The following is a 27,233-nucleotide window of genomic DNA, read 5'->3' on the forward strand; positions in this document are numbered from 1 at the left end:
TGCCTCCTGCCTTCAGCTCAGGTCATGATCCTAGAGTCCTGGAATTGAGCCCTGCATGGGACTCCCTGCTCAGTGGGGAGTCTGCTTTTCCTTCTCCCTCTTCTCTTTCCCCTGCTCCCTTTCTATCTCTCTCTCCCTCTCTCTTACTCACTCTTTCTCTCTCAAATAAATAAATAAAATCTTTTAAAAAAATGTTTAGAAAGTGTTTCATGTGTGCCCATAAAAAAGATGAATCGAGGGATCCCTGGGTGGCTCAGCGGTTTAGCGTCTGTCTTCAGCCCAGGGCCTGATCCTGGTGACCCTGGGATCGAGTCCCACGTCGGGCTTCCTGCATGGAGCTAGCTTCTCCCTCTGCCTGTGTCTCTGCCCCTTTCTCTCTCTCTCTCTGTGTTTCTCATGAATAATCTTTAAAAAAAAAAAAAAAAAAAAGGATAAAGCTTAACAATGCAAAAAAAATTTTTTAAAGATCTTATTTATTTATTCATGAGAGACACAGAGAGAGGCAGAGACATAGGCAGAAGGAGAACCTGGCTCCAACCCAGGATCCTGGGATCACGCCCTGAGCAGAAGGCAAACACTCAACTGGTGAGCCACCTAGGTGTCCTGACAATGCAAACTTATCAATAAGAACAAAGTTCAATTATATGAAAATGCATAAAAGGTTCTGCAAAGCAGAGCCAGGATCTGACAACTGTGTTCGGAAGGTCATTCTGACCTTCACATAAAATGATCATTGATTCTGCTATTTTTACAGTTTTCCTGAAATGGGATAGAATTTGGTGTTGGGAGTGGAATGTTGGGTGATGAAGCCATGCTTGAGCCAGAATAAGAAATGTTCATTTCCATTTTTTTTTTTTTTTTCAGGACTCCTGGCTGGCTCAGTTGGTAGAGTTACATGACTCTTGATCTCAGGGTTGTTAGTTGGAACACCACCATGGGTAGAGATTACTTAAAAATAAAATCTTTTTTTAAGAAGATATATTTTTTAACATACTTTTTTTTAGTTCATACTACATGCGAATCATTAGAAACACAACGGTAAGTAAAGGCGATTTATGTGTTCCTGAAAAAAATTTTTAAATGAAGACAGTTTAACCAAATCACTTACAGAAAAAGTTGTTCCTGTTAACAATGTTACAAACTGCTTTCCTCTCTTTTTCTATGTATTTTTCATTAACAACCAATTTTGAATTGGAATATTTTGTTTAGAATCCTGCTTTGATTATACATTATACCTTTTCCCACCATAGTCTTCAATAGTAAGATGTTTCAATAGTAGTATTTTTCATTCTTACTGATTTAATGATTGCCTTTTAATAGATACTTGGTCATTTCCAATGTTTCACTATTCAACACTATAGCCTTTTATGCAAATCTGTGTTTGTCTCTGTTTCCTTAGAGTAAAACCCCAAGAGAAGAATTACTAGTCACAGAGCCAGAACATTAATACTTTTTTAAATCTTTTTTTTTTTTCCAAATTGTCCTTTAGAAAACTTGCAATAGTTTACAGTCTTGCCTGCCTTCTCACTCTCTCAACATTTACATTTCCCCCAATGTCTTAAAAGATTGTTTGCAAAACCGTGGCATCGTATTACTGTTTTATTTTGCATTTTATTCCAAGTAGAGTTGATTATTTTCTCATACACTTATGACTTATTTTTAGTGCTCCATTTGGAACACTTGGTCCATATCATTAGCCTGCATTTCTCTGTGTTAGCTCTTTTCCCTATTTATTTGTGTTAGATCTTTTCCCTATTTGTGGGAGCTCTATACATTTGTTGTACATCGTACATGTTTTTCTTCTTATGCCTTTAAACTTTATTTACATGACTTTTAAATTCAATAAGGATTTACATCTTCATAGAGGTAAACTTAGCCTATTTTCCCTTTTGCGATTTCTTGTTCAAGTGCTTACAAAGTCCTCCCTTCTCCCAAGTTAAGGTAGTAATACAAGAGAAGGGGCACCTGCATGGCTCAGCGGTTTAGCGCTGCCCTTTGGCCCAGGGCGTGACCCCGGAGTCCCTGCAGGGAGCCTCTGCCTGTGTGTCTGCCTCTCTCTGTCTCTCTGTGTCTCTCAGGAATAAATAAATAAATAAAATCTTAAAAAAAAAAGAAAAAAAAGAAAGAGGCCATGAAGATCATGTACGATAGGAGTCTCTCGGTGTTACAACCTTTCACACTTAAGGGAGTGAAATGAAGTCGTCTTGTGTCTCCTCATTAGGTAACACATGGGATGGATCCCGTGTAGACACATCTACAAATAACTCCACAGCACGTTTCCGCAGGTCTAAGGAGAACGACCTTCCCCACCTCGAGCACGATCATCTCTGATGCTATCTGTTCCCTTGACTTTACCAACAGGGGCCTCACCATTCAACGCTTCCGCACACTTTCTTGGCAACTGCCGTGGTCCCCCCGCGGTTTCGAGTTCGCGCACCTGCACAGCCTCGGGGCTCCGCAAGTCCCGGTCGCCCAGGCCCGCCTCGGAGCCCCCTGGCTCCGACCCCAGGGACCGCGGGGGCGCGACCCGGGAGGCCCTCGATCTGGGCAGCCCGACCCGCGGGGCCTGCGCACGTACCCAGATGCAGGAGCTCGGTGGCGATGGCCTTCCCGATGCCCGTGGCCCCGCCGGTGACGATGGCCAGCTGGTGCAGCAGCAAGTCGGGAGCCAGGAAGCTCCTGCGCTGGACCCAAGGCCTCATGTCGGCGGAGCGCCAGGCTCGCTGCAGCGCTGGGCTCCCGGGACCGCGGCCCGCGGGTGGGCGGGGCTAGAGGCCGCCGCCGCACGTGACCGCAGGCCCCGCCCCCGCCCCGCCTTGGCCCCGCCCCCGAGGCCCCGCCCCCGCCGCCGCGGCTCCGCAGCCTCCCCGCGCGCGGCTGCTCCCCCGCGGCGGTGCCCGCTTGCCCGGGCCTGGGTCCTGCGCCGGACTTTGGCCCCGGCATGCGCAGGTGAGACGCTGTCGTTCCTTGCCGTTCGTTTCTGCTTTTGTGTTCACACTTCGGTGCCATTGCGGTGGCTGGAGGATGGGAAGCGGACAAAAAGCGGGCGCGTGCTCGATTTCCAAAAATCCCCGGTGCTCCCTCCAGCCCTCGCGGTTAATTAAGATGAAATCTCCGGGGGCATCCGGGGAAGCAGAGGCTGCAGCTCGGGAGCCGTGCTGCTGCGCCCGCCCTGGCTGCGGACCCCGGAGGGAGGGAGGGAGGGAGGGCGGCAGCTTGGCCTCCGGATCCTGTCACCCTCCGGAAGGGATGCTGGGGCTCGGGGGGTGGGGTGGGGGTGCAGTGGCAGTTATCCACAGCGCCCAGATAATACATGGTTTTAAAAATAACTGGAGCCCACTTCCACCTCCCCTCCCTTCCCCTTCCCCTTCCCCCCCACCCTCCCCAGCTCAGGAATGAAGGGAAGAGGCGACCTTTACCAGACTGGAGACCTAATCCATCTCAACCCGGCTGCTGCAGAAACTGATGAGTCCAGGGGTGTGTGCTTCCTGCAAGGACGCATGCGGCTCCAGGTGTGTGTGTGTGTGAGATCCTCTCTTCTAATTCATTCCCTGTGCAGGGAGGCCAGCAGCCAGCGCCTGGGGACAGTTTCTCATCCACGGTTTAATGCCCAGTAATGGTAAGTTATTATTCAGATCCTCCTCCGTATTGTTCACCTTGCTTCATGCTGTCAGCCCCCCCCCCCCCCCCCAGAGTTAGCTTATACCTGGACTGGCCTAGTGAGACTTGGCCTAAGAATATGGCAGAGCTAGGGAATGCGTGTGGTGCTGTGGTCTTCACAATCCAGGGAAGATGCTATTTCTGTCTGCTGTGAGAGTACAGTATTTTCCCCGACAAGGTATTAAAGTGACGTAAAAGCAACAAATGCCATCATTCTTTTGTTGGGCCCACCGACCAGCTAATTGTTCACAAAGTGAATTAGAAATGGGTCTTGTTAAAGGTGGAATCAGACATCACTTCCTCTCTGATCCTGTATCCCCGTGCCCTTCTCTGACCTTCTTTAAGAAATACTTGCCAGGCAGCCCCGGTGGTGCAGTGTCTCTGCCTCTCTCTCTCTCTGTCTCTATGAATAAATAAATAAAATTAAAAAAAAAAAAAAAGAAATACTTGCCCAGGGGCACCTGGGTAGCTCAGTCAGTGAAGCATCTGATTCTTGATTTGGCTCAGGTCATGATCTCTGCGTTGTGAGATCGAGCCCCACATTGGGCTCTGCACTGGGCACCCTGCTTGAGATTCTTTCTCTCCCTCTCCCTCTGCCCCTAACCACCCTACCCCCTAATCCCTGGGCGTTTTTTCTCTCTCTAAAAAAAAAAGAAAATTAAGAGAAGTACTTGCCCTTCTCTCTTTGTTGATGACAGATTCCAATCTACACTCATTAAGGAAAAGGAGAATCATCCCTTTTGCCTTCTGCTTCCCAGTTGCTAGTGTGCTTTGATTCCAATGACAAAGTATTTTTTTTAACAGCAAGAGAAATAGTGACTCAGTTTTAAGGAATTTCTTATTCCAGAAAATTCCATAACCTTCTTTCTTAAGAGCAAAGAACACTTTAAATTTCTTTTAAAGATGCTTTTAGCACAGATGTCACATAACATGGTTTGCTATCTGGTCTGCACTTGTGGATTCACAGAGCTCGGCCAGCGTGGGTCAGTGTGGGCCTGGCTCTACTGCAGCCTCGTATGGACAGCTGAGGGGACTGAGGGGTTCTGCAGTCCTCCAGCGAAAAGGTGACTGGCCTGGCTTTAAGCCACTTTTGCCCGCTAAGGATGACAAGGAGCCATTCCTTGGCTCAAGGAAGTTGCAATCTGATTAGAAAGCTCTCTTTCACAGTCTAGAGAGAGTCTGTGATTGACAGAGATGTTGGAGTCCCTCTGAGAGATCTGTTCAAATGAAAAGGCATCTTTGGCTCCATCATTTTAATTCTGGCTCCTAGTTGAGCCATCTCTTCCCACAGCATCCACAGCATCCCAAGGGATGCTCCTTTGGCGGAATCAAGTGCTACCCTGGGCTCTGCATCACTGCCCCCTTTGTCCCAGGGAAAAAGACGTCTCCTGGGCCACGATCCTTCCACACTCCCACTCTGTCACACCCTATTAGCACCGACTCCCTTCATCTTCTGAGATGCTCTGGCCCTCACCCATCTTCCCACCCCTCCCCCACCCCATCTGCCTGCTAGCTTCATTTTCTTCCTGCCTCAAAGCAGCTGCTGGCTCACACCGACAGGGGCCAGTGAGATCCTCCACATTCAGACTCACAGAATCTCAGTGCTAACAGAATGTCGGTGAGGCATCCAATCACCCCTCCACCCCCGCCTTGAAGCAAGAGCTGTCCTGAACTGAACCAGCTCCCACAAATAAGACGCTAAGCTAGTTCCCGGTGTTCTGCTAATATCTACTGAGTACTTACCATGTGGCAGGGACTGTTCTAGGCACGGTGGATACAGAAAAGTGGCCAGGACAGTTAGCTGTCCTTGCTTTTGTAGTGTTTTGATTCCAGCATGGAGGTATGATGGGAGAGAGAATAGGGGGTGGAAGGTGTACATGTGCCTGAGGTCAGTTAGTGAAGATCCAATTTTACAGCTCTTAACAATATGAAGATGCTCAAGCTCTTTGTAAGCCACTACCCTCGCTACCAGGAACCATTTCCTGAGTAGACGGCCAGGTGCCTCCAGATGATGAACCATGCCAGGTGGGAGAGCATTGACCAAGAAGATACTGCTCACCCTACCAGGACCGTGAAGGAACGGGATGCAGTCTAACTCATAGCCAATTCACAGCAACTGGCAGGAGGTTAGGGTTTAAAGTTGCTGTTCCATCATTGTTCCAATCATTTAACATCAGTTTGAGCTAAATTCTCTTCCACCTTTACGTTGGTGAGACTGTCTTCCTAAAGGAAGCTATTGGTAATTTTTAGTGGTAAAATGGTAAGCGTTTCATTTCCGAGCTGGCGTAGTGCATCTCGTGGTGGTAAACCAACAATGCTATATTGGAAGAGTATGGCTACCCCCAGACAGCTGCTATGTGCCCTTTGGGTGCCAGATACAGAAACGAGAGAACAGAAAGAGCAATAAGGTTGGAGTAAGGCAAGTTCACTGTAGTAAGAGTAGTAAATTGGCTTGAGAACGATCATACTCCACCCTTCCAGCCCCGGGTTGGGTTCCTTGGAAGAGGGGGATGTGACCATCTGGGTAAAGGTACAAAAAGCAACCCTGGAGGAGTGGAGAATAAAAAAAAAAAAAAACAAGGGATCCCTGGGTGGCGCAGCGGTTTGGCGCCTGCCTTTGACCCAGGGCGCGATCCTGGAGACCCGGGATCGTGTCCCACATCAGGCTCCCAGTACATGGAGCCTGCTTCTCCCTCTACCTATGTCTCTGCCTCTCTCTCTCTCTCACTGTGTGCTTATCATAAATAAATAAAAAAATAAAATTTAAAAAAAAAAAACAAAAAACACAGCTCCCGATTGTTCTTAAATCAATGGCCCAGGCCACACTGATCTGGAAGCTTTATAAACCAGAGGGGGCAAAATAACGGACCTCTTAGTGGTTTGTCTACATGGTAACTTATTTAAATTTGGACTAATCACAACAATTAAAGCCAGGAACTTTAACATGAAATTCCAAACAACCCATACCAAATGGGTCTGCATTTCTCTATGAAAGCAGTTGGCTGGATAGTGGGCTTGGTGGGTGGGAGAGAGGGAAACGACAACTTCCTATTGATAATTTCCTGTTTTTGGAAGAGGCCTGTGCTCTTGTGTTTACCATAGCCACCCCCAATCCCCCGACTCCTTATTGTAGCCAGAAGGTAAGCCTTGGTGTCATTGCCATTTATTAGCTTTTTCCAGCCATAATTCATCCATGTAGGTTACATTCTTTCCTGTAGTGTACCTTAGGGCAGAGGCTTCAAAGCTTTCTGGTTCCTCCACCCACCAAATCCCCAAGTTCTGCTGGGTATCTGGATGGGTTTGGAGAAGATACTGGAACACATTTGCTCCTATGACCACCTGGGACCAGAGAACTGTGAGCAGCCTCCGGGGAAATCATGCCTGATAGTGAGAGGTCTTTGAACCGGTGGCAGTGGACTACCGCTGCTGAGGTGTGTGTTTTGGGCAGGGCTGGGGTGGGGGCGGCGGGGGGGGGGGGGTCAGTTAGTGACTGAGTGATTGGGAACTGGCCAGTGGGAAGCAAGGAAGAGAGTCCTTTGTTATGACAGCCTAACAAAGGCCCAATATGCTCATCTTGTGGTGTGATTTTTGGTTTTTACTTAATGCCTAAGAGCTGTTGATCTTTTCTTTCTTTCTTTCTTTCTTTCTTTCTTTCTTTCTTTCTTTCTTTCTTCTTTCTTTCTTTCTTTCTTTCTTTCTTTCTTTCTTTCTTTTCTTTCTTTCTTTCTTTCTTTCTTTCTTTCTTTCTTTCTTTCTTTTCTTTCTTTCTTTCTTTCTTTCTTTCTTTTTTTTAAGATTTTACTTACTTATTTGATGGAGAGAAGGGGGTGGAGAGAAAGAAAGCAGAAACAGGGGGAGCTGCAGGAGGAGAGGAAAAAGTAGGCTTCCCACTGAACAGGGAGCCTGACATGGAGCTCGATCCCAGAATCTGGGATCATGACCTGAGCTGAAGGCAGACGCTTAACCGAGTGAGCCACCCAGACTCCTGTATTAATCATCTTCTTCTTTTTTTTTTTTTTATCGATCTTCTTTTAATAAAAATTCTCACTGGATACTGTCTAGCCCACTATGAGCAGAGAATACTAGCTGTCTTAGTCTTCCCAGGCTGCTATAATAAAAATGCCACATACTGGGTGGCTTAAATAATATACATTTTTTTTTTCTCATAGTTCTGGATGCTAGAAAGTCCAAGATCAAGGTACTGGCAGATTCAGTGTCTGGTGAGAGCATGATTCCTAGGTGGCCATTTGGTTGCTGTGTCCTCACATGGCCGAAATTGCAAGAAAGTTCTCTGGGATCTCTTTTATAAGGACACTAATCTCATGTGTGAGGGCTTCACCCTCATAACCTAATCACCTCCCAAAGACTCTACCTCCTCCTACCGTCACTTGGGGTTATGATTTCAACATAAGAATTTGAGAGGGCCACCAACATTCAGCCCATAGTAGTACATAGTGTATTGGACTCTCCAGTGGGTTTCTGGTAGGGCTGAGCCAGCTTCAATATGATATCCTTTGTACTGGACACCTGAGTTTTAGAATTCCTAGCCCACTCTAGAAGATAAAAACCCCATTACCAGGGTACCATTTTATGCTCCAACTTTGAAATGTTGAGATGTGTATCAAGATCTGCCTATGCATCAAGGCTGACAAATTAGAACACAGTAAAGAGGGTGAGACATAAAATAGCTTTTTGGACAATCCTATCTAGTATATTAGATGGGATTTCTGTGTGGTTGCCTTAGAAGACCAAAATAATCCTGGATTAAAAGAAGATAAATATTGGGGTGCCTGGGTGGTGCAGTCAGTTAAGTGGCCAACTCTTAATTTCAGCTCAGGTCATGATCTCAAGGTTGTGAGATCAAGCCCCAGGTCAGGCTTCACACTCAGTGGAGAATCTGCTTGAGATTGTCTCTCCCTCTGGCTCTACTGCTTGTACTCTCACTCTCTCTCTAAAATAAATAAATCTTAAAAAAAAAAAAAAAAAAAAAAAACAAGTTAAACATTTTTCTTTCAAAATACAATCCAGAGGGGATCCCTGGGTGGCGCAGTGGTTTGGCGCCTGCCTTTGGCCCAGGGCGCGATCCTGGAGACCCGGGATTGAATCCCACGTCGGGCCCCCAGTGCATGGAGCCTGCTTCTCCCTCTGCCTGTGTCTCTGCCTCTCTCTCTCTCTCTCTCTGTGTGACTATCATAAATAAATAAAAATTAAAAAAAAAAAGACAAAATACAATCCAGAGGAAGAGGGTTTATGGCTTTCCCAGTGGCTTTAATTCTTTTTGTCTCAGTCCACTGTCATCTCTGTGGGGTTGCCTTTGTCTGCATGGCCAAGGATGCCTCATCAAGTTTACATTCCAGCTCTCAAGAAAGTGAAAAGAGGAAGGAGAGGGCCAAGCCGGGAAGTTGCACACATCACATCTACTCATATCCCTTTGGTCAGAGACTAGTCATACGATCACACCTGCCACAAAGAATGCTGAGAAATTTTATCTGTAGGAGGGAAGTCATGTGACCTGCAGAACCCTCCATTATTGGAGGAGAAAATAGATACAGGAGGAGTACCTATCAGTTGCACCATAACATGGCTTATTCGCATAGAGGAACTTTTTAATGTCTTTTTTTTTTAATTAAAAAAAAAAAACTATTTTTAAGTAATCTCTACCCCCAATGTGGGCCTTGAACTTACAGCCTCAAAAGATCAAGAGTCACACACCATCCACTGAGCCAACCAGGCACCCTTTAATGTCTCTTTATTAAACTTTCCTTCAGTCTTAGTCTTTGACACGATCAGGGTAATCTTTAATTGCTACCAATTCAAATTGCCCCCCCAAACCAAAATCAATCCAGTCACTTAAAATTTGCTTATTGAACACCTATGTGTTGGCCTACCTCTACCTCTGCGGTACCATTTCCTAGAGCTTGTAGTCTAATAGAGGAGATAGAAAATAAGCAAAATAACAAAATAGAACTTAATTACAGATGTCAGTAAGTGTTGTACAGGAAACAGACTATTGTGATAAAGAATCATAAAAGGCAAGGCAGGGAACCTATTTTAGGTTTGGTGTCAGGACAGCTTCGGAGGAGCTGACAAGTAAACAGAGACTTGGGAAATACAAAGATGATGGCCATGTGACAGGGCAAGATTGAAGCAGATACCAGGAAGGCAGACAGTATGTAAGGCCTCAAGTGGGAAAACATTTAGTGTTCCTGAGGAAAGCATAGGCAGCCAGTGTGATTATAGGAGGTATAGATGAAGGAGGTGGTATATTGGCAGGATGGGGAGGTGCCACATCACTCAGGTCCTTTAGGCAATATGAAAAGGTTTGAATTATGTTTTATACCAATGAGAAGTCAGTGGAGGTTTTAAGCAGAAAATGGCAGGGTTTTATTTATGTTGTCAAAAGATCTTTCTTACTGCTGAGTGGAGAATTGATTGGAAGACAGTGGGAGTAGAAGTCAGAAGATAAGGAGCATTTTTTAGAATCACACATAAGAAAAGATGGCCTTGGGGCTCCTGGTTGGCTCAGTTGGCTAAGCATATGACTCTTTGATTTTGGTTCAGGTCATGGTGTCAGGGCCCTGGGATCAAGCTCTGTGTGCAACTCCATGCTGGGCTCTGCATGTGCAGGCTGAGTTCACGCTCTCAAATAAATGCATAAAATAAAAAAGAAAGAGGAAAGAAAAGAAAGAAAGAAAGAAAGAAAGAAAGAAAGAAAGAAAGAAAGAAAGAAAGGAAGGAAGGAAGGAAGGAAGGAAGGAAAGAACGAAAAGAAAGAAAAGAAGAAAGAAAGAAATAAAGAAAGAAAAGAAAGAAGAAAAGAAAGAAAGAAAAGAAAGACCAGAAAGAAAGAAAGAAAGAAAGAAAGAAAAAGAAAGAAAGAAAAAAGATGGCCTCTTAGACAAGAATGGCAGCAACAGAAATTGGAAAAAGTGGTGGATGAATTTACGAATTGTCTGGAGAATTTTCTTCAAGAGTGGCTTAAAACCAGTTGTTTTATGCATGAGAACCTAAGCATGTTCTTTAAACCCTATTTTTTCCCTTAGGATTACCAAGAATTTAGAGTTAATGGTTGATTGAGATTAGTGTCCTGCTATATCATAATCATTAATCATCCTTGTACCACAGAAGTGGAGGATGGGTGAGGGCTAACTTCCAAAGAGCAAAGTCTTGTCTCTTAATTCTATTGATGAAAGCCTTGGAAACTGAGGAAATTTGTTTTGCTCCGTCTTTTATGGAGTTTAAAAGGAAAAAGAAATGTTTAGCTTCTCAGATCATATTAACAGATAAAAAATATATTAACAGTATAATAAAGTGTACAAAAACAGGGAAGATAATCAGACATTCCTTTCTTAACAGTTATAACCTATTTTTAAAAATATTTTATTTTTTTATTTGAGAGAGAGAGAAAGAGAAAAAGAGAGCAGGAGGTGGTGGGGGAGGGAGGAGCAGAGGGAGAGGGACAAACCAATTTCACACCAGGCGGGGAACTCAACCCAGCACTCAGTTTCACAACCAAGATCATGACTTGGGCCGAAATCAAGAGTCAGATGCTTAACTGACTGAGCCACCCAGGTGCCCCCAGTTATATCCTATTTCTGAATAGGCATTTTTTCTTTCCTCTCTGTCCTATCAGGTCAATAAGGACATATTGAGTGTCTGCTACACGTCTAGCCATAGGGTCTCCCCATTGGAGGTGAAGAAGTATAAGACAGGTCTTGCTTTCTAAAATTTTATAATCTCCCTGGGAAGGTAAATGAAAAATAATGAAGCCATTCATACTCAATACAAGATGATATGAAAGGCTGCATAATTAAGCACTGAGAGGGTGTAGTAGAGATGACAAATGCTACTGAAATACAGAGTAGAAGGCGGCAATAGAAAGGGATCGGAAGCTAACATTTATGGAAGTATGAATCCATCTAAGGTATTTTATACTTGAGCACTCATTCCATTCTCCCCACTCTTCTACAATAATAGGATAGGGGTGGGGACAGACAGGTGGGCTAGAGTAGTCACAGAAGGGGACGTGAGTGAGTGAGTCTGTCTTGAGTAAGGCTTGAAACAGGTAGAGAAGAGTGAAGATGGTGATGTAACCAACATAAATGCATGTGTTGACTAGTCATGTTGTGGGGAAGGGGAAAAATTGATACTAAGCCCTAGCATGGGGCATAAATATGCAGAGCCTCAAACACCAGGCAGACCCTTTAGATATAGTTGAGTCAGTGATGGCAAGATAGTGATGATGACTGGACAACATAAAAATGATGGTTTTTTGTTGTTACTCACCATTTAAAATGGTTAAGGAAGAATCTGAGATGGAAGGCTAGAAACCGACTTGAGGAAGTAGTAGTAGAGCTGTATTCCAGGGATCCCTGGGTGGCTCAGAGGTTGAGCGCCTGCCATCAGCCCAGGGCGTGATCCTGGAGACCTGAGATCGAGTCCCACGTTGGGCTCCCTGCATGGAGCCTGCTTCTCCCTCTGCCTGTGTCTCTGCCTCTCTCTCTGTGTGTCTCTCATGAATAAATAAATAAAATCTTAAAAAAAAACCAACAAACTCTTCCAGCATTTGGGGGGAGTAGAAATTCAAATGAAGACATTAACAAAGAGATTTCATAGGAATGAGTGGCAGGACTTAGAGACTGATTACTATTAAAGACATAAGAATATATCCCTAACATGGGAAATGAATTCATCAAAGACAACTCTAGACAATTCTTAGACAATGCTAAGTATAGAATCTTGGGTAAATGCTGGCAGATAGCATGGTACCATGAATAAAACATGGGCCTTAAAAATAGCAAACCTGGGTGTAAGTCTCTGCCCCCACTACTATGTAACCTGGGCAAATTACTTCTCTAAATGGGAATAATAGTTCCTACTTAGAAAAAATAGTGTCTACTTCATTAGTTTGCTGAGACAAATAATATAATCACTGTAAAACACCTAGAACAGCACCTGACATACAGTAAACATCCAAGAAGTTTTAGTTGTTACTAATTTTAAGTCCAAATGTCCTCATTCGTGAAATGCTATTTGTTTCTTAAGATGCTTAGGACAGTTGTACAATATCTGGCACATAGTATTGTCCAAAAAAAAATGTTAGAATGGAATTAAATGGGAGAACCATGTCTGAGCAATTAACACAGGGACTAACGAATCATACAATCAGCAAATGTTATGTTTTGTGAGAATAGGCACAACAGGGGTCCCTGGGTGGCGCAGCGGTTTGGCGCCTGCCTTTGGCCCAGGGCGCGATCCTGGAGACCCGGGATCGAATCCCACGTCAGGCTCCCGGTGCATGGAGCCTGCTTCTCCCTCCTCCTGTGTCTCTGCCTCTTTCTCTCTCTCTATGTCTATCATGAATAAATAAATAAATCTTTAAAAAAAAAAAAAAGAGAATAGGCACAACATAAATGTTGTAAGGTTTCCTTCTCCATCCCTTTTCCTTTCCTTCCCCCTTTATCTATCCTCTTAGTAACACTGAGATTAAGTCTTCTAGAAATAAAGATGATGAATTTGGTTTGAACATGCATAGCCAGAAATGATGAGATATTTAAGTGGAGAATATCCACTAGGCTGCTGGAAGTACATCTGAATGAATCATTAACTCTTGACATCTATATTTGGGCGTGCTTGGCATAGAGGTGTCTTGTAGAGGTAGGCAGGAAGACTGCATATTCCAACAGGAGGAAGACAATGTACTATTGAGAATAGAGGGCAATCAGTTGAGAATTGAGTCTCAAAAGCATTGGCAATTATGGGTGGAGGAGACAGACAAGGGTACAAAGGAGGCAAAAGGAAGATTGGAGAGGTAGCAAGAGAATGAAGGAAGAAAATCAAAGGAAGTAAGGGAAGGTTCAAGAAAGACCTGGAAGTAAGCAGAATTAGGGCTCTGGTATGGACAAGGAGAATAAGAAAGGTAAAATCATCACTGTAGTCACATTGCTGACTTTTAAGGCTGTATTCCACACAGAAAAGAGTGGCTCTATCACCAAAGGAAAGAGGAATGAGGTTCGGGCAACAAAAGCCAAAACAACCAAACAAACAAAAAACCCAAAGCATACACAAAAACCACCAAATAAAACAAAAACCCTTCAGTTGTCTACTGCAGCCACCACTAAAACTTCCTTCGTCTAAATTTTGGTGGGAAAATTCTGGGCTTTTGAAGTTATGCAACTTAGACTTAAATCCAGGTTCTCTTACTTCTTTATGTAACAGTGAGCTTGTTGAGATGTGCGTTGAGATGTAAGCTAAAGAACATATAACTTACAGCCTGTCCTATAAAGCTTGATAGATGCTCATTTCCTGGCCAATTTTTTATCTTTCCAAATGATTTACCTGTGTGTATACAGGGTGTGTGTGTGTGTGTGTGTGTGTGTGTGTGTGTGTGTGTTAAAAAGAGGCTTGGGAGAAGGGAGGATAAGATGGTAAAGGGAACGGGATATTGAGAGGATGAATAGATAATGACTGTAGACTATTTGATGGAGAAGCTTAGTTACGAAAGAGAAAAACAAGACATAGATAGAGTTAGTAGCAAAGTAAAGCTGATTTTTCCACATTGGGAATTCTGGGTTTGTTTGCAGGCAAAAAGGAACCAGCAAAGGGGAGAAGTTGGAGCTATTAGAGAGGGAGGAAATCAAGAATAAGAAAGAGATAGGATCAAGAATACACTTGAGGGGACACCTGACTGGCTCAATCAGAAGAGCACATGACTCTTAATCTTGGGATCATGAGTTTGAGCTCCACCTTGGCGGGAGAGATTACTCAATAAATAAACTTAAAAAAGAAAAAAAAGTATAGTTGAAGTGGTCAAGAAGAATATACACCAGATCACTTACCCTGAGGGAAACCAGACACTGTTGAGAGGATACTCAAACAACCCATGGAGAGGCCCGCATAGTGAGGAACTGAGTCAGCACCACGCAAGTGTGCCATCTTGGAAGCAGATCCTCTGAGCCCTTCCAAGCCTTCAAATGAGTGCTGCCCTGCCATCTTCAGAGACCTAGAGACAGACCTATCCAACTAAGGCACTCTCACATTTCTGACCCAGAAAATCTATTCACAGGAGAACCACAAAGATTTGAAGAGAATTCTATTGACAGAATACTTAAAAGAGTTCAGAGACTGTCCAAAACAAAAAAGGCCTTTGGAGCCCAAAATTCTGTAGGTGGGAAGCAGACTAAGAAGTAGACTCCCCACCCAGCTGAGACACTCTCCAATTACTGACACAGAGAACTGTGTAGGATAGTACAGCCCTCTAAACTTGGGGTAATTTGTTACAAGACAGTAGATAACTGATACACCTTGTTCTGACCCCATCTGGTATTTCAGCCTCACAGCGAATAGAGTTACAAAGTTCCCACAAATTTAGGAAAAGACTGTTCTATGGGCCTAACAAGTAGTCACCAGAAGAAGTTTTAAACCTGTTTGCTCGGGATCCCTGGGTGGCGCAGCGGTTTGGCGCCTGCCTTCGGCCCAGGGCGCGATCCCGGAGACCCGGGATCGGATCCCACATCGGGCTCCCGGTGCATGGAGCCTGCTTCTTCCTCTGCCTGTGTCTCTGCCTCTCTCTCTCTCTTTGTGTGACTATCATAAAAAAAAAAAAAAAAAAAAAAAAAAAAAAAAAAAAAAAAAAAAACAAACCTGTTTGCTCAACAGCTCTCTGTGTGAATATGATTTAGAATGCCCACTCATTAGTGGAAGTCCCTGGCTTCCAATAGGCAGCCAGTCAGCAGCAAATTCACTGACCTGACTGACTTTTAGAAATGAAGGATGGACTCTAATGGGCTGGTTTCTTTTTCTTTCTTTTTTCTTTTCTTTTCTTTTCTTTTCTTTTCTTTTCTTTTCTTTTCTTTTCTTTCTCTTTCTTTTCTTTTTTCTTTTCTTTTCTTTTTTTCTCTTCTCTTCTCTTCTCTTCTCTTCTCTTCTCTTCTCTTCTCTTCTCTTCTCTTCTCTCCTCTCCTCTCCTCTCCTCTCCTCTCCTCTCCTCTCCTCTTCTCTTTCTTTTCTTTCTTTCATTTTATTTACTTTTTCACAAGAGACCCAGAGAGAGGCAGAGACAGGAGAAGCAGTCTCCAAGCAAGGAGCCCAATATGGGACTCAATCCCGGGACTCTGGAATCATGCCCTGAGCCGAAGGCAGACGCTCAACTGCTGAGAGGGAGGCGTCCCAGTGGGCTGGTTTCTAAAACCATGTCCACTGAGGGAAGTTGTTGTTAATCAACTGAACAGGTTCAAAACTTGTTCTGATGGCTATCTTTTACCACAGCTACCAAACAAATCGGGCCATTTTGTACTCTCACATCATGGGGGTTTTTTGTTTTGGTATTTTTTGTTTGTTTTTTGGTTTTTGTTTTGAAGTGAATCAGGGACAGTTACCTGTTTTGCAAGTAGACCCTGGCTGGGTACCTGTCTAAAAATAGCTGTGCCCGAAGCAGGGCATAGATCCCTAAGGTGAATTACCAGGAGCTCACCATTTCTTTATATTTCATGCTTTCTCTAAAGGATTTTAATGGGGTCTCTAAGGGTCATTTCCTCTTTTGCTTATAGATAGAATTGTTCCTCCCACCACTCCATCACCTTACAAGATAGCCAAGTTTGTCTTTACATCCTCAAGAGACACTAGTGCTTCTCTTGACTCCTGTTTTCTGTATTATTCTGTCCTACGGCTCCAGAAACTTCCTGTTACCTAACACTGGTCTCTCTCATTGTGGCCACCCAAAACGGGAAGAGTTAGAACACTACACATGTTATCTGTTTGCAAAACCCCATTAATAGTGATTATTAATCACTAATCACATGCATGCCTGATGCATAGAGAAGTCCAAAGAGACAAAGAGAAGATGTTTTTATTAGGTTTTGGAAGGAAATTGGAGAAGGTTGTTTTAAACAAAAATATATTGAAAAACAAGAGTTTGGGATCCCTGGGTGGCGCAGCGGTTTAGCGCCTGCCTTTGGCCCAGGGCGCGATCCTGGAGACCTGGGATCGAATCCCACGTCGGGCTCCCGGTGCATGGAGCCTGCTTCTCCCTCTGCCTGTGTGTCTCTGCCTCTCTCTCTCTCTCTCTCTCTCTCTCTCTGTGACTATCATAAATAAATAAAAATTAAAAAAAAAACATAATCATTACCATCAATAGCATTAAAAAAAAGAAAAACAAGAGTTTGAGGGATGCGTGGGTGGCTCAGTGGTTGAGCATCTGCCTTAGGCTCAAGGTCATGATTCTGGGTGTCTGGGATCAAGTCCCAATCAGGCTCCCAATCGGGAGCCTGCTTCTCCCTCTGACTGTATCTCTGCTTCTCTCTCTATGTGTCTCATGAATAAATAAATAAATCGTAAAAAAAAAAAAAAAAAAAGAAAGCAAAACAAGGGCCTGAGGTTGTGGCTGTTTCTCATTGGCTGCAAGCAGTGTTTAGTGCATTGTTGTTGAGGGAAGGAGGAATCATTCTTCCTTTTCAGGAAAGCAGGAGATGAAATTCCTATGTGAAAGTGGCCTACATGTCAAGAGGGCTGGCTCAGTTGGAGGAACATGCGACTCTTGATCTCAGGGGTGCGAGTTCAAGCCCCACGATGGGTGTAGAGATTACTTAAATAAATACAACTTTTAAAAAAAGATAATTGTCAATCTAATTCTTAACTTCCTCTTTCTGCTGGTTGTGCAGGCTGCAAGGAGTGGTACGTGTATGAGAGAGCTCCCCTGTCAGGGCTTCCCAACTCTATTTTAAATGAAATTTCTTTTATTTATTTTCACACTCTCAAGCTCTGATATTTGTACACTCAGAGTAGATATAAAGTGGTGTGTTCATAGGTCACCTGCATCACAGAATTACCTTGGTATGCTTACACAGTATTGGTTTTACGAGAGGATTTGCATTAGGGAAAACATTTTTTTTGCGGGGGGAGGGAACATTTTTGTATTAAATACAGACTCTTAGAAAGTAGAATTCAAAATTCACATCCATTTTTAACAACAAACCCCTAACCTTAGGGACATCTACACACAGCCTATCCTTTCTGTCCTTTCTGGCTGGATGTCCACTCTTCTGTATTGGGGCTACTTCGGTAGGAGAGCATTGTTTGAGCTTATTGATACCATTAAGGCAAACCTCAACACTCAATTAAGTGTTTACTAGGCACTCAATATTAAGGCAAACTCAAGATTCTAATAGTTGGGTTCCATAACCCAGCTTCTCTTCAGACCACTTAAATCTTTGGTTGGGTTCCTTGTTTTCTGATCAGTTTATCTTGGGAAGCGTTTGTGTTCTGGATCTTTCTGTTCTTGGACCCGTCACCTAAGTTTGAAGTCCAGCAAGTTGTATGCATAGGATTATGAGGATAATGACACTTCTTCTGTTCAAACAGCCCTCCTACTCCAGGCAAAGTTAGGCTGTGAGGATGTCTTATTACCTTCCAGTTCTACCTATGGGCATTTTCACTTCTGTCACTCAGTACCTTCTTTGTTCCAGTCCCTGGACTATGTTCCCAGGACACAAAGATGATTGAGAGTAAATATTTATAATCTAGTGGCAAGACAGATATGAAAATTAACAATTAAAGGGGAAAGGAGAACATGGGCAAAGTGCAGTAGGGCAGAAGTTACTCGCTGAGAAGGTAGCTCAGCCTTTGGAGTGAAAAGTCATTCCATTGGTCTGAAGATGCATCCAAATTTTAGAAACACTGAGATAAGAAAAAAAAATGTGTGTTTGGCATTTGAAGTTGGCACTCTTATGTGATAATATCAAAGATGCATAATTTTAAGACATGAGATTTGCTTCAAACTGAGTGGCATTTGGTGCCTAGCTAGATTTTTTAACTTATTTTTGTCCTCCCCTCCTGGTTGGGCCAGCCCACTAGCTATAGGGGCCATTTAATACAAATGAGAGGAGAAGCCTCGTTATTGGGGATAGAGAGAAATCAAGGAATATGCATGTGGGATTGAAAGAAAGGAAATATGCAAAGACCACTGAAAGAAAATGAGGATTTGGAAATTGAGAATAAAAGTAACAGAAAGCCGGCAGTCTGGAATCACTAGAGAGTGGCCAGTCTCCAGAATCCTGGGGTGGCAGGATTGTGAGTAGAATCTGGCAATTCTCAATTGTAAATATAGCTATTTGTGAATGGAGAAGCTTATTTGGTAAATAGGTCAGAATTTTTCATATTAATAAAAGCTGTCGGGATCCCTGGGTGGCGCAGCGGTTTAGCGCCTGCCTTTGGCCCAGGGCGTGATCCTGGAGACCCGGGATCAAATCCCATGTCGGGCTCCCTGTGCATGGAGCCTGCTTTTCCCTCTGCCTACGTCTCTGCCTCTCTCTCTCTCTGTGTGACTATTATAAATAAATAAATAAATAAAAATAAAATAAAATAAAATAAAATAAAATAAAAGCTGTCACTGTAGTCATTAAAGAAAGATGTTTTCTCAGTATAATTACCAATAATAATGGATAACAACAAGGCCCCTTGCCTCCTTTACCAAGTTTAAAACTGGGTTTGTTAAAAGTTCATGAGAGTATTTTGGCTAATAATGAAGAAATGAGAGAATGGGAATATCACCATTTTCTAACTTCTAATGAATTAATAGGTCTAGCCAATATTATCAATGGCTACTAATTTCACCAAAAAATAAAAAAAATAAAAAAAAATAAAGGCCTCTATAATGCTGTCTGGCCGTAATAACCAACCAAAAACATTCCAACATAAATCTGATCAAGCCCATTTAGCTACCAATTTATAGGAAATACATGATTCAAAGGAATACCCTACAGGAATGCAATCAGCAAAATCTAGACTGAGAATCTGCAAGGTAAATGACCTGCTTTCTTTAATAAAGAAATTGGAAGGAAAATAATTGGAGGGCCCAGCATATACACCTGGCCAATACAGTAGTCAGTAGCTACATGTGGCTATTTTAAGATTGATTAGAATTCAATTAAAAAAGAAAAAGCAGGGCAGCTGGGTGGCTCAGCGGTTTAGTGCCGCCTTCAGCCCAGGGTGTGATGCTGGAGCCCCGGGATTGAGTCCCACATCAGGCTCCCTGCATGGAGCCTACTTCTCTCTCTTTTGGATGGCCCCAGCCATCCAAATCATCATGTTTGGTGGGAGTGAGAATAGTTCTTAAATCCCATTTATCTATAAAGCTTCCTCACCCGAATTCCTTATACTCAACATCTCCCAGCTAAACTGATGGGTTTTGCATAATATTATAAGTTTACATAAATGACAAAAATATTATTGCCACACAAATAAAATTTTATTTATTCACCACAACCCAATCTTGAGAGAGTATCTCCGTAGCACTCCCAAAACACAGCGTTAAGATAAGTGAAGGGAGGAGAAGCCTTCATGCCAAGTTGAGAATCATTTCCCAGCCCCCTTCCCCTCTCATCCTATTTCCTTCCCATTGATAACTTTGCTTTCTTATCTCTCCTGTGGAACTTATTGATGCAACATCTTTGCACAGCCCCATCCAGGAAGAAGCTCTGTGATGTGTGAATCGTGAGTTTGCTCAAGCAAGTCAGACCCTTCCCACGGAATAAGTAGACCTGAGGACTAGGATGGAAGAGCTGGCACCAGTAGAAGGCCATGGCCAGCTCCCAAGCCCCCACCAGGGCTCTCTCAGGAAGGCCGTGGCTGCTGCCTTGGCCCTGGATGGGGAATCCACGATGGGTCGCAGGAAAAAGAAGAGGAAAGAGTCCCGCCCAGAATCTATCATCATCTACCGTTCAGAAAATGACAAACTGGAGGAGGAGCCCGGGGAACTAGAAGGTGGAGACCAGCCTAAAGAAGAGGAGGGAGATGATTTCCTAGACTATCCTGCGGATGATGGTAAGTCTCTGGGGCCACTTACTTTAAACCACGGGAAGGAATGAGGATTCTCCAGAAGACAGGGATTTGCTCACTCACCTCTTTTGTCTTGTTGATACATTTCTTCTTGCGATGTTACAGTCTTCATTCAACAAATCGGCAGTATTTATTAAGCATTTATAATGTTCTCTTCTCAGTGATGTGGAGATCTCTGTCCTTTCTGAACTCTTAGTGTAATAGAACAGACCGATTCATACACAAAAATTAGTAATACAAGTAGACTATGCTAATTAATTATTGATTTTTAAGACTATCTAATTATTTAATACATATAAGATAAAGAAGCTAATAGTGGGCTTTTATAATAATCAGGAAAATGCAAATTATAACAGCCGTGGGTTATAATATTCCTCCACATGTAAGCTGACGAAAAATTGGGTAAACTTAGGATAACATCAATGTGAGAAAATATACCTCAAGTGAAATGGGATCTGTTTTACCCACTTTGTAGGGAAATTTATTGATATTTATTAAATTCAAACTGTGTGTATCTTGTGTTCTAGAAATTCTCAGAATCTACCCCATGAAACTTATGCTCATGGGCATAAGGATGCATGTATAAAAACATCTGTTGAAGCCATGGAGTGTCCGGATTAAGCATCACCGTGCAGCAATAGATGGATGGGGTAGATCTATTTGTGTAGATTAATTGATGTCTAAGACATAGGCCCACAGTGGACAAGACAAGCAACGTCCCTGCTCTTGTACAGTTTACCTTCTAGTCAAGGGAAGACAGTGAATAAGGCAGTAAATACAAGGTAATTTCAGGTAGTGGTATGAGTTGCAAAGACAATAAACCATGGTGATGGGAAGAGAACTGGTGAAGGGTGTGGGGGAAGAGATTGCATGGCCATATGAAGACCTCTGGGAAGTGACGCTTGAGCTCATCCAGATGAAATGAAGGACCAGCCATGAAATGCTCTTGGCAGAGCTTTTAGAGGAGAGGGAGCAGTAGGGGCAAAGATCCTAAGATGGAAGGTGTTGGGAAAATTGTACAACCCATCTACCTGTGTAGTCAAAATCTCTGCCACTCTCCTGAGCCCTGCTCTTTAGGTGGGTCCATTCTATTCCTCTTCCAGTCATGGAGCAAGGAACCTAGCCTATCTATAATCTCCCCTACCTCCACTTCTAGACTACATTTCACATACCAAGGGCCACAGGCTTCTGTGTTTTAATATCTCCAATCTCACTCCAGGATGGCCAAAGGATGGCCATTTGATGGTGATGGTGGTGGTGGTGTGTGGGTATGTGTATATGGTGGGTGTACACGTGTGGTATGTGTGATACGTGTGTCCAGAGCTTGGACATGAGGTCTGAGATGTCCACAGACACGAGGAAGCCTCCTCTCATGGAAGCATAAGTACAGGGATAAGCAGATAAGCAGGGAAGAGGAGTGAACTGTCCAGCACTATGATATGCACACAGCACAATCTTCACACACACTAGTGGATATTCATGTACCTATAAACTAGAAATAAGATTATTATGAAGTGGTGTCTGTGGCAAAATTCCTCATACCCTTCCATATCACAGAGATCATGCCAAGATTGAGGCCCAGAAAGTGGAGAGAGAAATTAAAAAGCAACAACTTTCTTTACAGTTTTTTTCAGAGTCCATGTGTGTGGAGTGAGAGTTCCCTGGGGGAAGTAATAATACCAATAATCACCTTCCTGAGGGAGATCCACTCCATCCGTGCCTGAGTAATTGACTCTAGGACTGTGCCAGGTGCTATAAAAACAGGAACTGTTGGGGGGCCTGGGTGGCTCAGTTGGTTAAGCATCTGCCTTTGGCTCAGGTCCTAGGATCAAGTCCTAAGTCCTGAGTCAGGCTCCTTGCTCAACAGGGAGTCTGCCTTTCCCTCTCCCTCTGCTTGCTACTCCACCTGCTTGTGGTCTCTTTGTGTGTCAAATAAATAAATACAATCTTTAAAAACAAAAAGCCTTAAAAAAATTAAAAAATAAATAAATAAAAACAAAAAGCCCCAGGAACTGTTGTATTCAGCCCCCAGCTCAAGTGATGACACTGTGGTGAAATGTCCACATTCTGACCTTGACTTCACCTCCTTGATCCTCTGCAGGGATGTGGAACATGCCCATGGACAGCCGCTATGTCACATTAACTGGGACCATCACACGAGGAAAGAAAAAGGGCCAGATGGTGGACATCCATGTCACACTGACGGAGAAGGAGCTGCAAGAATTGACCAAGCCTCAAGGGTCATCAAGGGAGATAACACCTGAAGACAGAAAGGCCTGCCAAATGGGAGCAGACCGTGGGCCCCATGTGGTCCTCTGGACGCTGGTCTGTCTGCCTGTGGTCTTTATCCTCTCTTTTGTTGTCTCTTTCTACTATGGCACTATCACCTGGTACAACATCTTCCTTGTGTACAACGAGGAGAGGACCTTTTGGCACAAGATCTCGTGTTGCCCTTGCCTCATTCTCTTCTATCCAGTGCTCATCATGGCCATGGCCTCTTCCCTGGGCCTCTATGCTGCTGTGGTCCAGCTCTCATGGTCCTGGGGAGCATGGTGGCAAGCTGCCCGGGACATGGAGAAAGGCTTCTGCGGTTGGCTCTGCAGCAAGCTAGGTCTGGAGGACTGTTCTCCCTACAGCATTGTAGAGTTGCTTGAATCTGACAATATTTCAGGCAATCTCTCCAACAAGGACCCCATCCAGGAAGTAGAAACTTCCACTGTCTAAACTTCCAACATCGTATGTTCTTCTCTCGTCCCAGTAGCCTATATGCTGTCTTCCAATTGCAGAAGATTCTTTCTTTAAATTAGCCCCCTACCTCTCACAGTTCTGGAAAATTGTAGCCCACACTGTTCTGTTCTACCATCTTGGTGGTTCCAGGAGCGCAGGGAACAGAAAAGCAATTTATGCCAAAGCTGTGTATCCATGGATGAATTCTCATATCCTGCCCTAAAATGACCATTGATCTGGGACAAGGAGCTCAGTTCTAAGTTCAGGAGTTTGAAGATGTTACTGGTGCCTGGAAACCAGGGGAGTATGTGACTAAATGTGACAGGGGAAAAGGGAGGCTCCAGGAAGACCAAGTTCACCAAAAAGATAATAAGTAGGATGGAGAGAAACACTTAGGACAGGGCTACCACAGTGCAGCAGGATGTGAAGATTTTTGTGCATTACTTAGATTTTAATATAGTGGCATGTAATGCAAATCCTAAAATATCAGTGGTTTAAACAGGATAGAAGTTTCATTCTTTCTTGTGCAGAAGTCTGGAGGCCGACCATCAGGGTACCTGACCAAGTCATCCAAATCGCAGGCTTTATTTCCCTACCATTGGGATGTAGCCCTTTGTCCTTGTAAGGAGACTTCGGGGAAGTCTCACTCAACACTTCCTATCTTTCATTGGCCAGGCCTTGGTCACATGACCTCACAGGCGAAAGAGGCTGGGAAATGTAGTCTCTTAGTTGGGCAGCTATAGTCTACGCAAAATATTTGGGTTCTGCTAATTTAAGCAAAAAAAGAAAACATGGCTATTTTGGTAGGCATAAAAGAGTCTCTGCCTCCTGGTAATTATTTAAATATATTCAGGTCCCAAACTGCTAATATAGTTGTATTTATTTATTTATTTATTTAGGACTGAATGTTACATAGAGAATTTATACATAGACACTAGCTACATATACTGTGTATATGCTACCAATAGATGTTAGCAGCTCTTGTACTTTGCAATTAGTCTGTAATGTCATGTGGTTTCAGGGTTTTTAGAAAGGAAGAGTGAAGAGTTGAATATAATTAGTAGCATAACTTTTTTCCTGGTAGTGAAGGCAGGACTGGGGAGTGATAGTTAATATAATCTACATATTAAAGACTGTGGAGGGAGGGCTTGCAAACTTCACCCAACAGGTTTCAGTAGCCCTAAGTGCTCAGACAGGATTAGCCTTCGGTTGTTTGGCAAGACCTCACAGCCTCACTCACTCAGACCCTGCTGGAATATCTTGGCTGTGCTGTGAAACTTGTGTCCTCCTGGCCACTAAGGGGTGTACACCAGATGAATCTAGATTCATAGAATCTGAACTTTTTTTTCTATTTAAATTTATTCCAGAGGCTAATTTCAAAAAATCAAATCCCAAGAGATGAAGATTTTTTTTTTTTTTTTTTGAGGTTTGGGTCTTTACAAGAACACCTGATGCCCATTTCTTGTTCATGTCTCAGGAAGAAGCTGTGTTAAGAACTGTGAATCAAACCAGATGGGTCAGTAGTGCTCTCCCACAGAAGGACAGGGACATTTGCCTAAAGTATGTTGAACACCGTTTTCAGAAGAACGCCCTTTAAAAACAACAGCAACAACTATTATTAGTTTCACACAAAACAAAACTGCCCAGCATTTTTGAAAGTAACCTTGGTGCTCTCTGGTGCTTTTGCAAAAATGTAAACAATTGAAATGAAGACAAAGAAAATAAAAATAAAATTGAATTAACGTTGTTTGCATGGTCTTTGAATTTCTCCAAAGTTGCTTTGAGTGCTACAATTTCCAGAAAAAGGTGAGTGTGGTGGCTGACCTATGTACATATAACGATCTTAATATGGATCCTTAGGTCTGGACTCTTTCCATGTACAACTTACTTATGGAGATTCCTTTTAGGTGGACTGTTTCCACAGACCACATATTTACCTATAACCTAATGTGATGTTGGAACTGCATGTCACATTTTTTCCTGGAATTAGGGAAATCAATGGTCAAGGCCAAAAATAATCAATATTAAAATATGGGGGCTGTGGTAGAATGGAGGAGGATGGGGTGAGGGTGGGGCCCAAGGGATATTGAAATGACGTGGACATGGCCCTCATCCTAGTTAGGCTCACAACCTAGAGGAAGAAACTGAAATCATTTCAGAAGGGCTCTAAGAAGGTATGTAAAAGCCCAGAAGCAGGAAAACTTAACCACTTACCTACTGATATTGAGCAACACCTTCATATTGATTCAAGTCCAAGGGGGAATAAACCCTTTATTCTCCAGGATTTTCAGTGAAACAAGATGCTAAGTCTTAAAAAGTTTAGATAACCTGAAAGTTTCACCCCAAACTTCAGTTTTGCAGTGTTCCAAATGCTTAGTGGCTAACATCATTTCCTCTGCCCCCACCCTCTGCCCTTGAGACACAAACAAGCAGAGGTACTAGAATCTCTTCTATTTCTTCCAGGAAACAAACCTGCCCTGGAGGAGGTGAGTGTGAGAGAGTGGGGAAGAGGGAGGGACAAGAGGGATAAAGGGGGGGGGGGGGGGGGGAGAGAAATGCATACAAGATAAAAGCACTGAAATGGTTGACACAAAATGAACAAACCTTTCAGAATCTCTGAAAGTAAGAAAGAGTTTTTTTATTCAAGCCAAAGTTAGGACAGCTGCCAGGGAAATGCACTCTTCACAGGGCAGAAAATGATCTGGAAAATGAAGTTATAGGGATGGTACCTTTTTCACTGAGATTATAGATTAGCATACAGGCAGGAATCATGAGTTTTAGCGTAAAGGGATGTGAGGAATAGGATTATTGATCAGTAACTCCAGGAAGGACAAGATAGTTTTCTTTCGTCATTCACAAAGATGTGCAATGCCCGTGTGGCAGCCCATAACCAAGGTTTGGGTCTGAATGAGGGTTACATACAGTTGATGAGGGAGCAGGAGGCCAGCTGAGGACAAAGCACAAGCTGACACCCCACTCCCAGGTGGGCTATGTGTGACCTTCCTCAGGCACTCCTGGCTGCCCCAAAACTAAGGGAAAGGAAAAACTAATGGTTAATAGAGTTCACAGTCCAGTGGGATGGGAGTCTCCCTCAGTTTACAAATCTCTTGATTTACTAGAAAAAAGCATTCTTATCAAGACCCTAACTTCCAGGGACCCATAGACTTAATTTCCTGGAGCCCTAACATCACCCATACATCCACATTGATGTGGGAAACAAAGGTAGAAGGGAATGTAAATTAAATTTCCTTATAACCTGCAGCCCATTAACCAGGACTTGTGATAGGCAGACTATAACATTCTTCCAGGAAACTCCCAACTGTCCTACTGTTTTGCTTTACTAAAGGGAAAAATAATTTTAACTTGACAATGGCAAGGCCTCCAATCTTATAGGTCCTCTTTAGCATAAGGATGTTCTTTAGAAAACCTCCCTTTTCCAATGTCCCCCAACTCCCAAGTATATATTTTCTTAAAGATTTTATTTATTCATTCATGAGAGACAGAGAGAGAGGCAGAGACATAAGCAGAGGGAGAAGCAGGCTCCATGCAGGGAGCCCGATGCAGGACTCGATCCCGGGACTCTGGGATCATGCCCTGAGCCGAAGGCAGAGGCTCAACCGCTGGGCCACCCAGGTGTCCCTCCCAAGTATATAATTGATGAAATTTTGGAATATAAGTGAAGTTTGGTGGGGTGTGGTCCGGAGCCAAGACCAAGAAAGAATTCTTGAGAGGTCTTTGGTGCAAAATGGTGGTTTTATTAAAGCCTGAGGACAGGACCCATGGGCAGAAACAGCTGCTGCCCCGGGCCTGTGAGGAGTGGTTAATTATATAGCTGGGAGTTGGGAAGGGTTTGGGGATAGCCCACTCTCTAAGGAATTCTGGAAGCAAGGTTTCCAGGACCTTGAGGTGGCTAGTTATTGTTGGGAAAAGGTCACTTATTACCATCTAATAAAACCTTAATCACGAGACCTTTCATTTTTTAAAAATTTTTATTTATTTAGGATAGTCACAGA

At 43.4% G+C, this 27,233-nt stretch overlaps 2 protein-coding genes across 5 annotated transcripts in view; one reads left to right on the forward strand and one right to left on the reverse strand.

Annotated features, from left to right (window-relative positions):
* Positions 1–2,774, reverse strand: part of PECR (peroxisomal trans-2-enoyl-CoA reductase) — a 29,054-nt gene extending 26,280 nt beyond the window's left edge. Inside the window, 1 exon segment of the mRNA NM_001252139.1 lies at positions 2,579–2,774. Coding sequence (NP_001239068.1) covers positions 2,579–2,702 — 124 coding nt within the window. The 5' untranslated portion in view covers positions 2,703–2,774.
* A 65-nt stretch (positions 2,775–2,839) lies between these two features.
* Positions 2,840–24,962, forward strand: TMEM169 (transmembrane protein 169). 4 transcript variants are annotated; one of them, XM_038585679.1, is made up of 4 exons: positions 2,840–2,949; positions 3,389–3,619; positions 20,114–20,478; positions 22,595–24,962. In XM_038585679.1, exons 3-4 carry the CDS (start codon positions 20,208–20,210, stop codon positions 23,215–23,217), a joined length of 894 nt encoding a protein of 297 aa, XP_038441607.1. In that variant the 5' UTR covers positions 2,840–2,949; positions 3,389–3,619; positions 20,114–20,207; the 3' UTR covers positions 23,218–24,962. The 4 variants fall into 4 exon arrangements, with proteins under 4 accessions (XP_038441607.1, XP_038441609.1, XP_038441608.1 ...); XM_038585681.1 differs by having other exon boundaries at positions 3,389–3,512; XM_038585680.1 differs by having other exon boundaries at positions 2,857–2,949; positions 3,394–3,619.
* The last annotated feature ends 2,271 nt before the right edge of the window (positions 24,963–27,233 follow it).

This window comes from Canis lupus, chromosome 37 (assembly GCF_011100685.1).
Source record: "Canis lupus familiaris isolate Mischka breed German Shepherd chromosome 37, alternate assembly UU_Cfam_GSD_1.0, whole genome shotgun sequence".
NCBI lineage: Eukaryota > Metazoa > Chordata > Mammalia > Carnivora > Canidae > Canis > Canis lupus.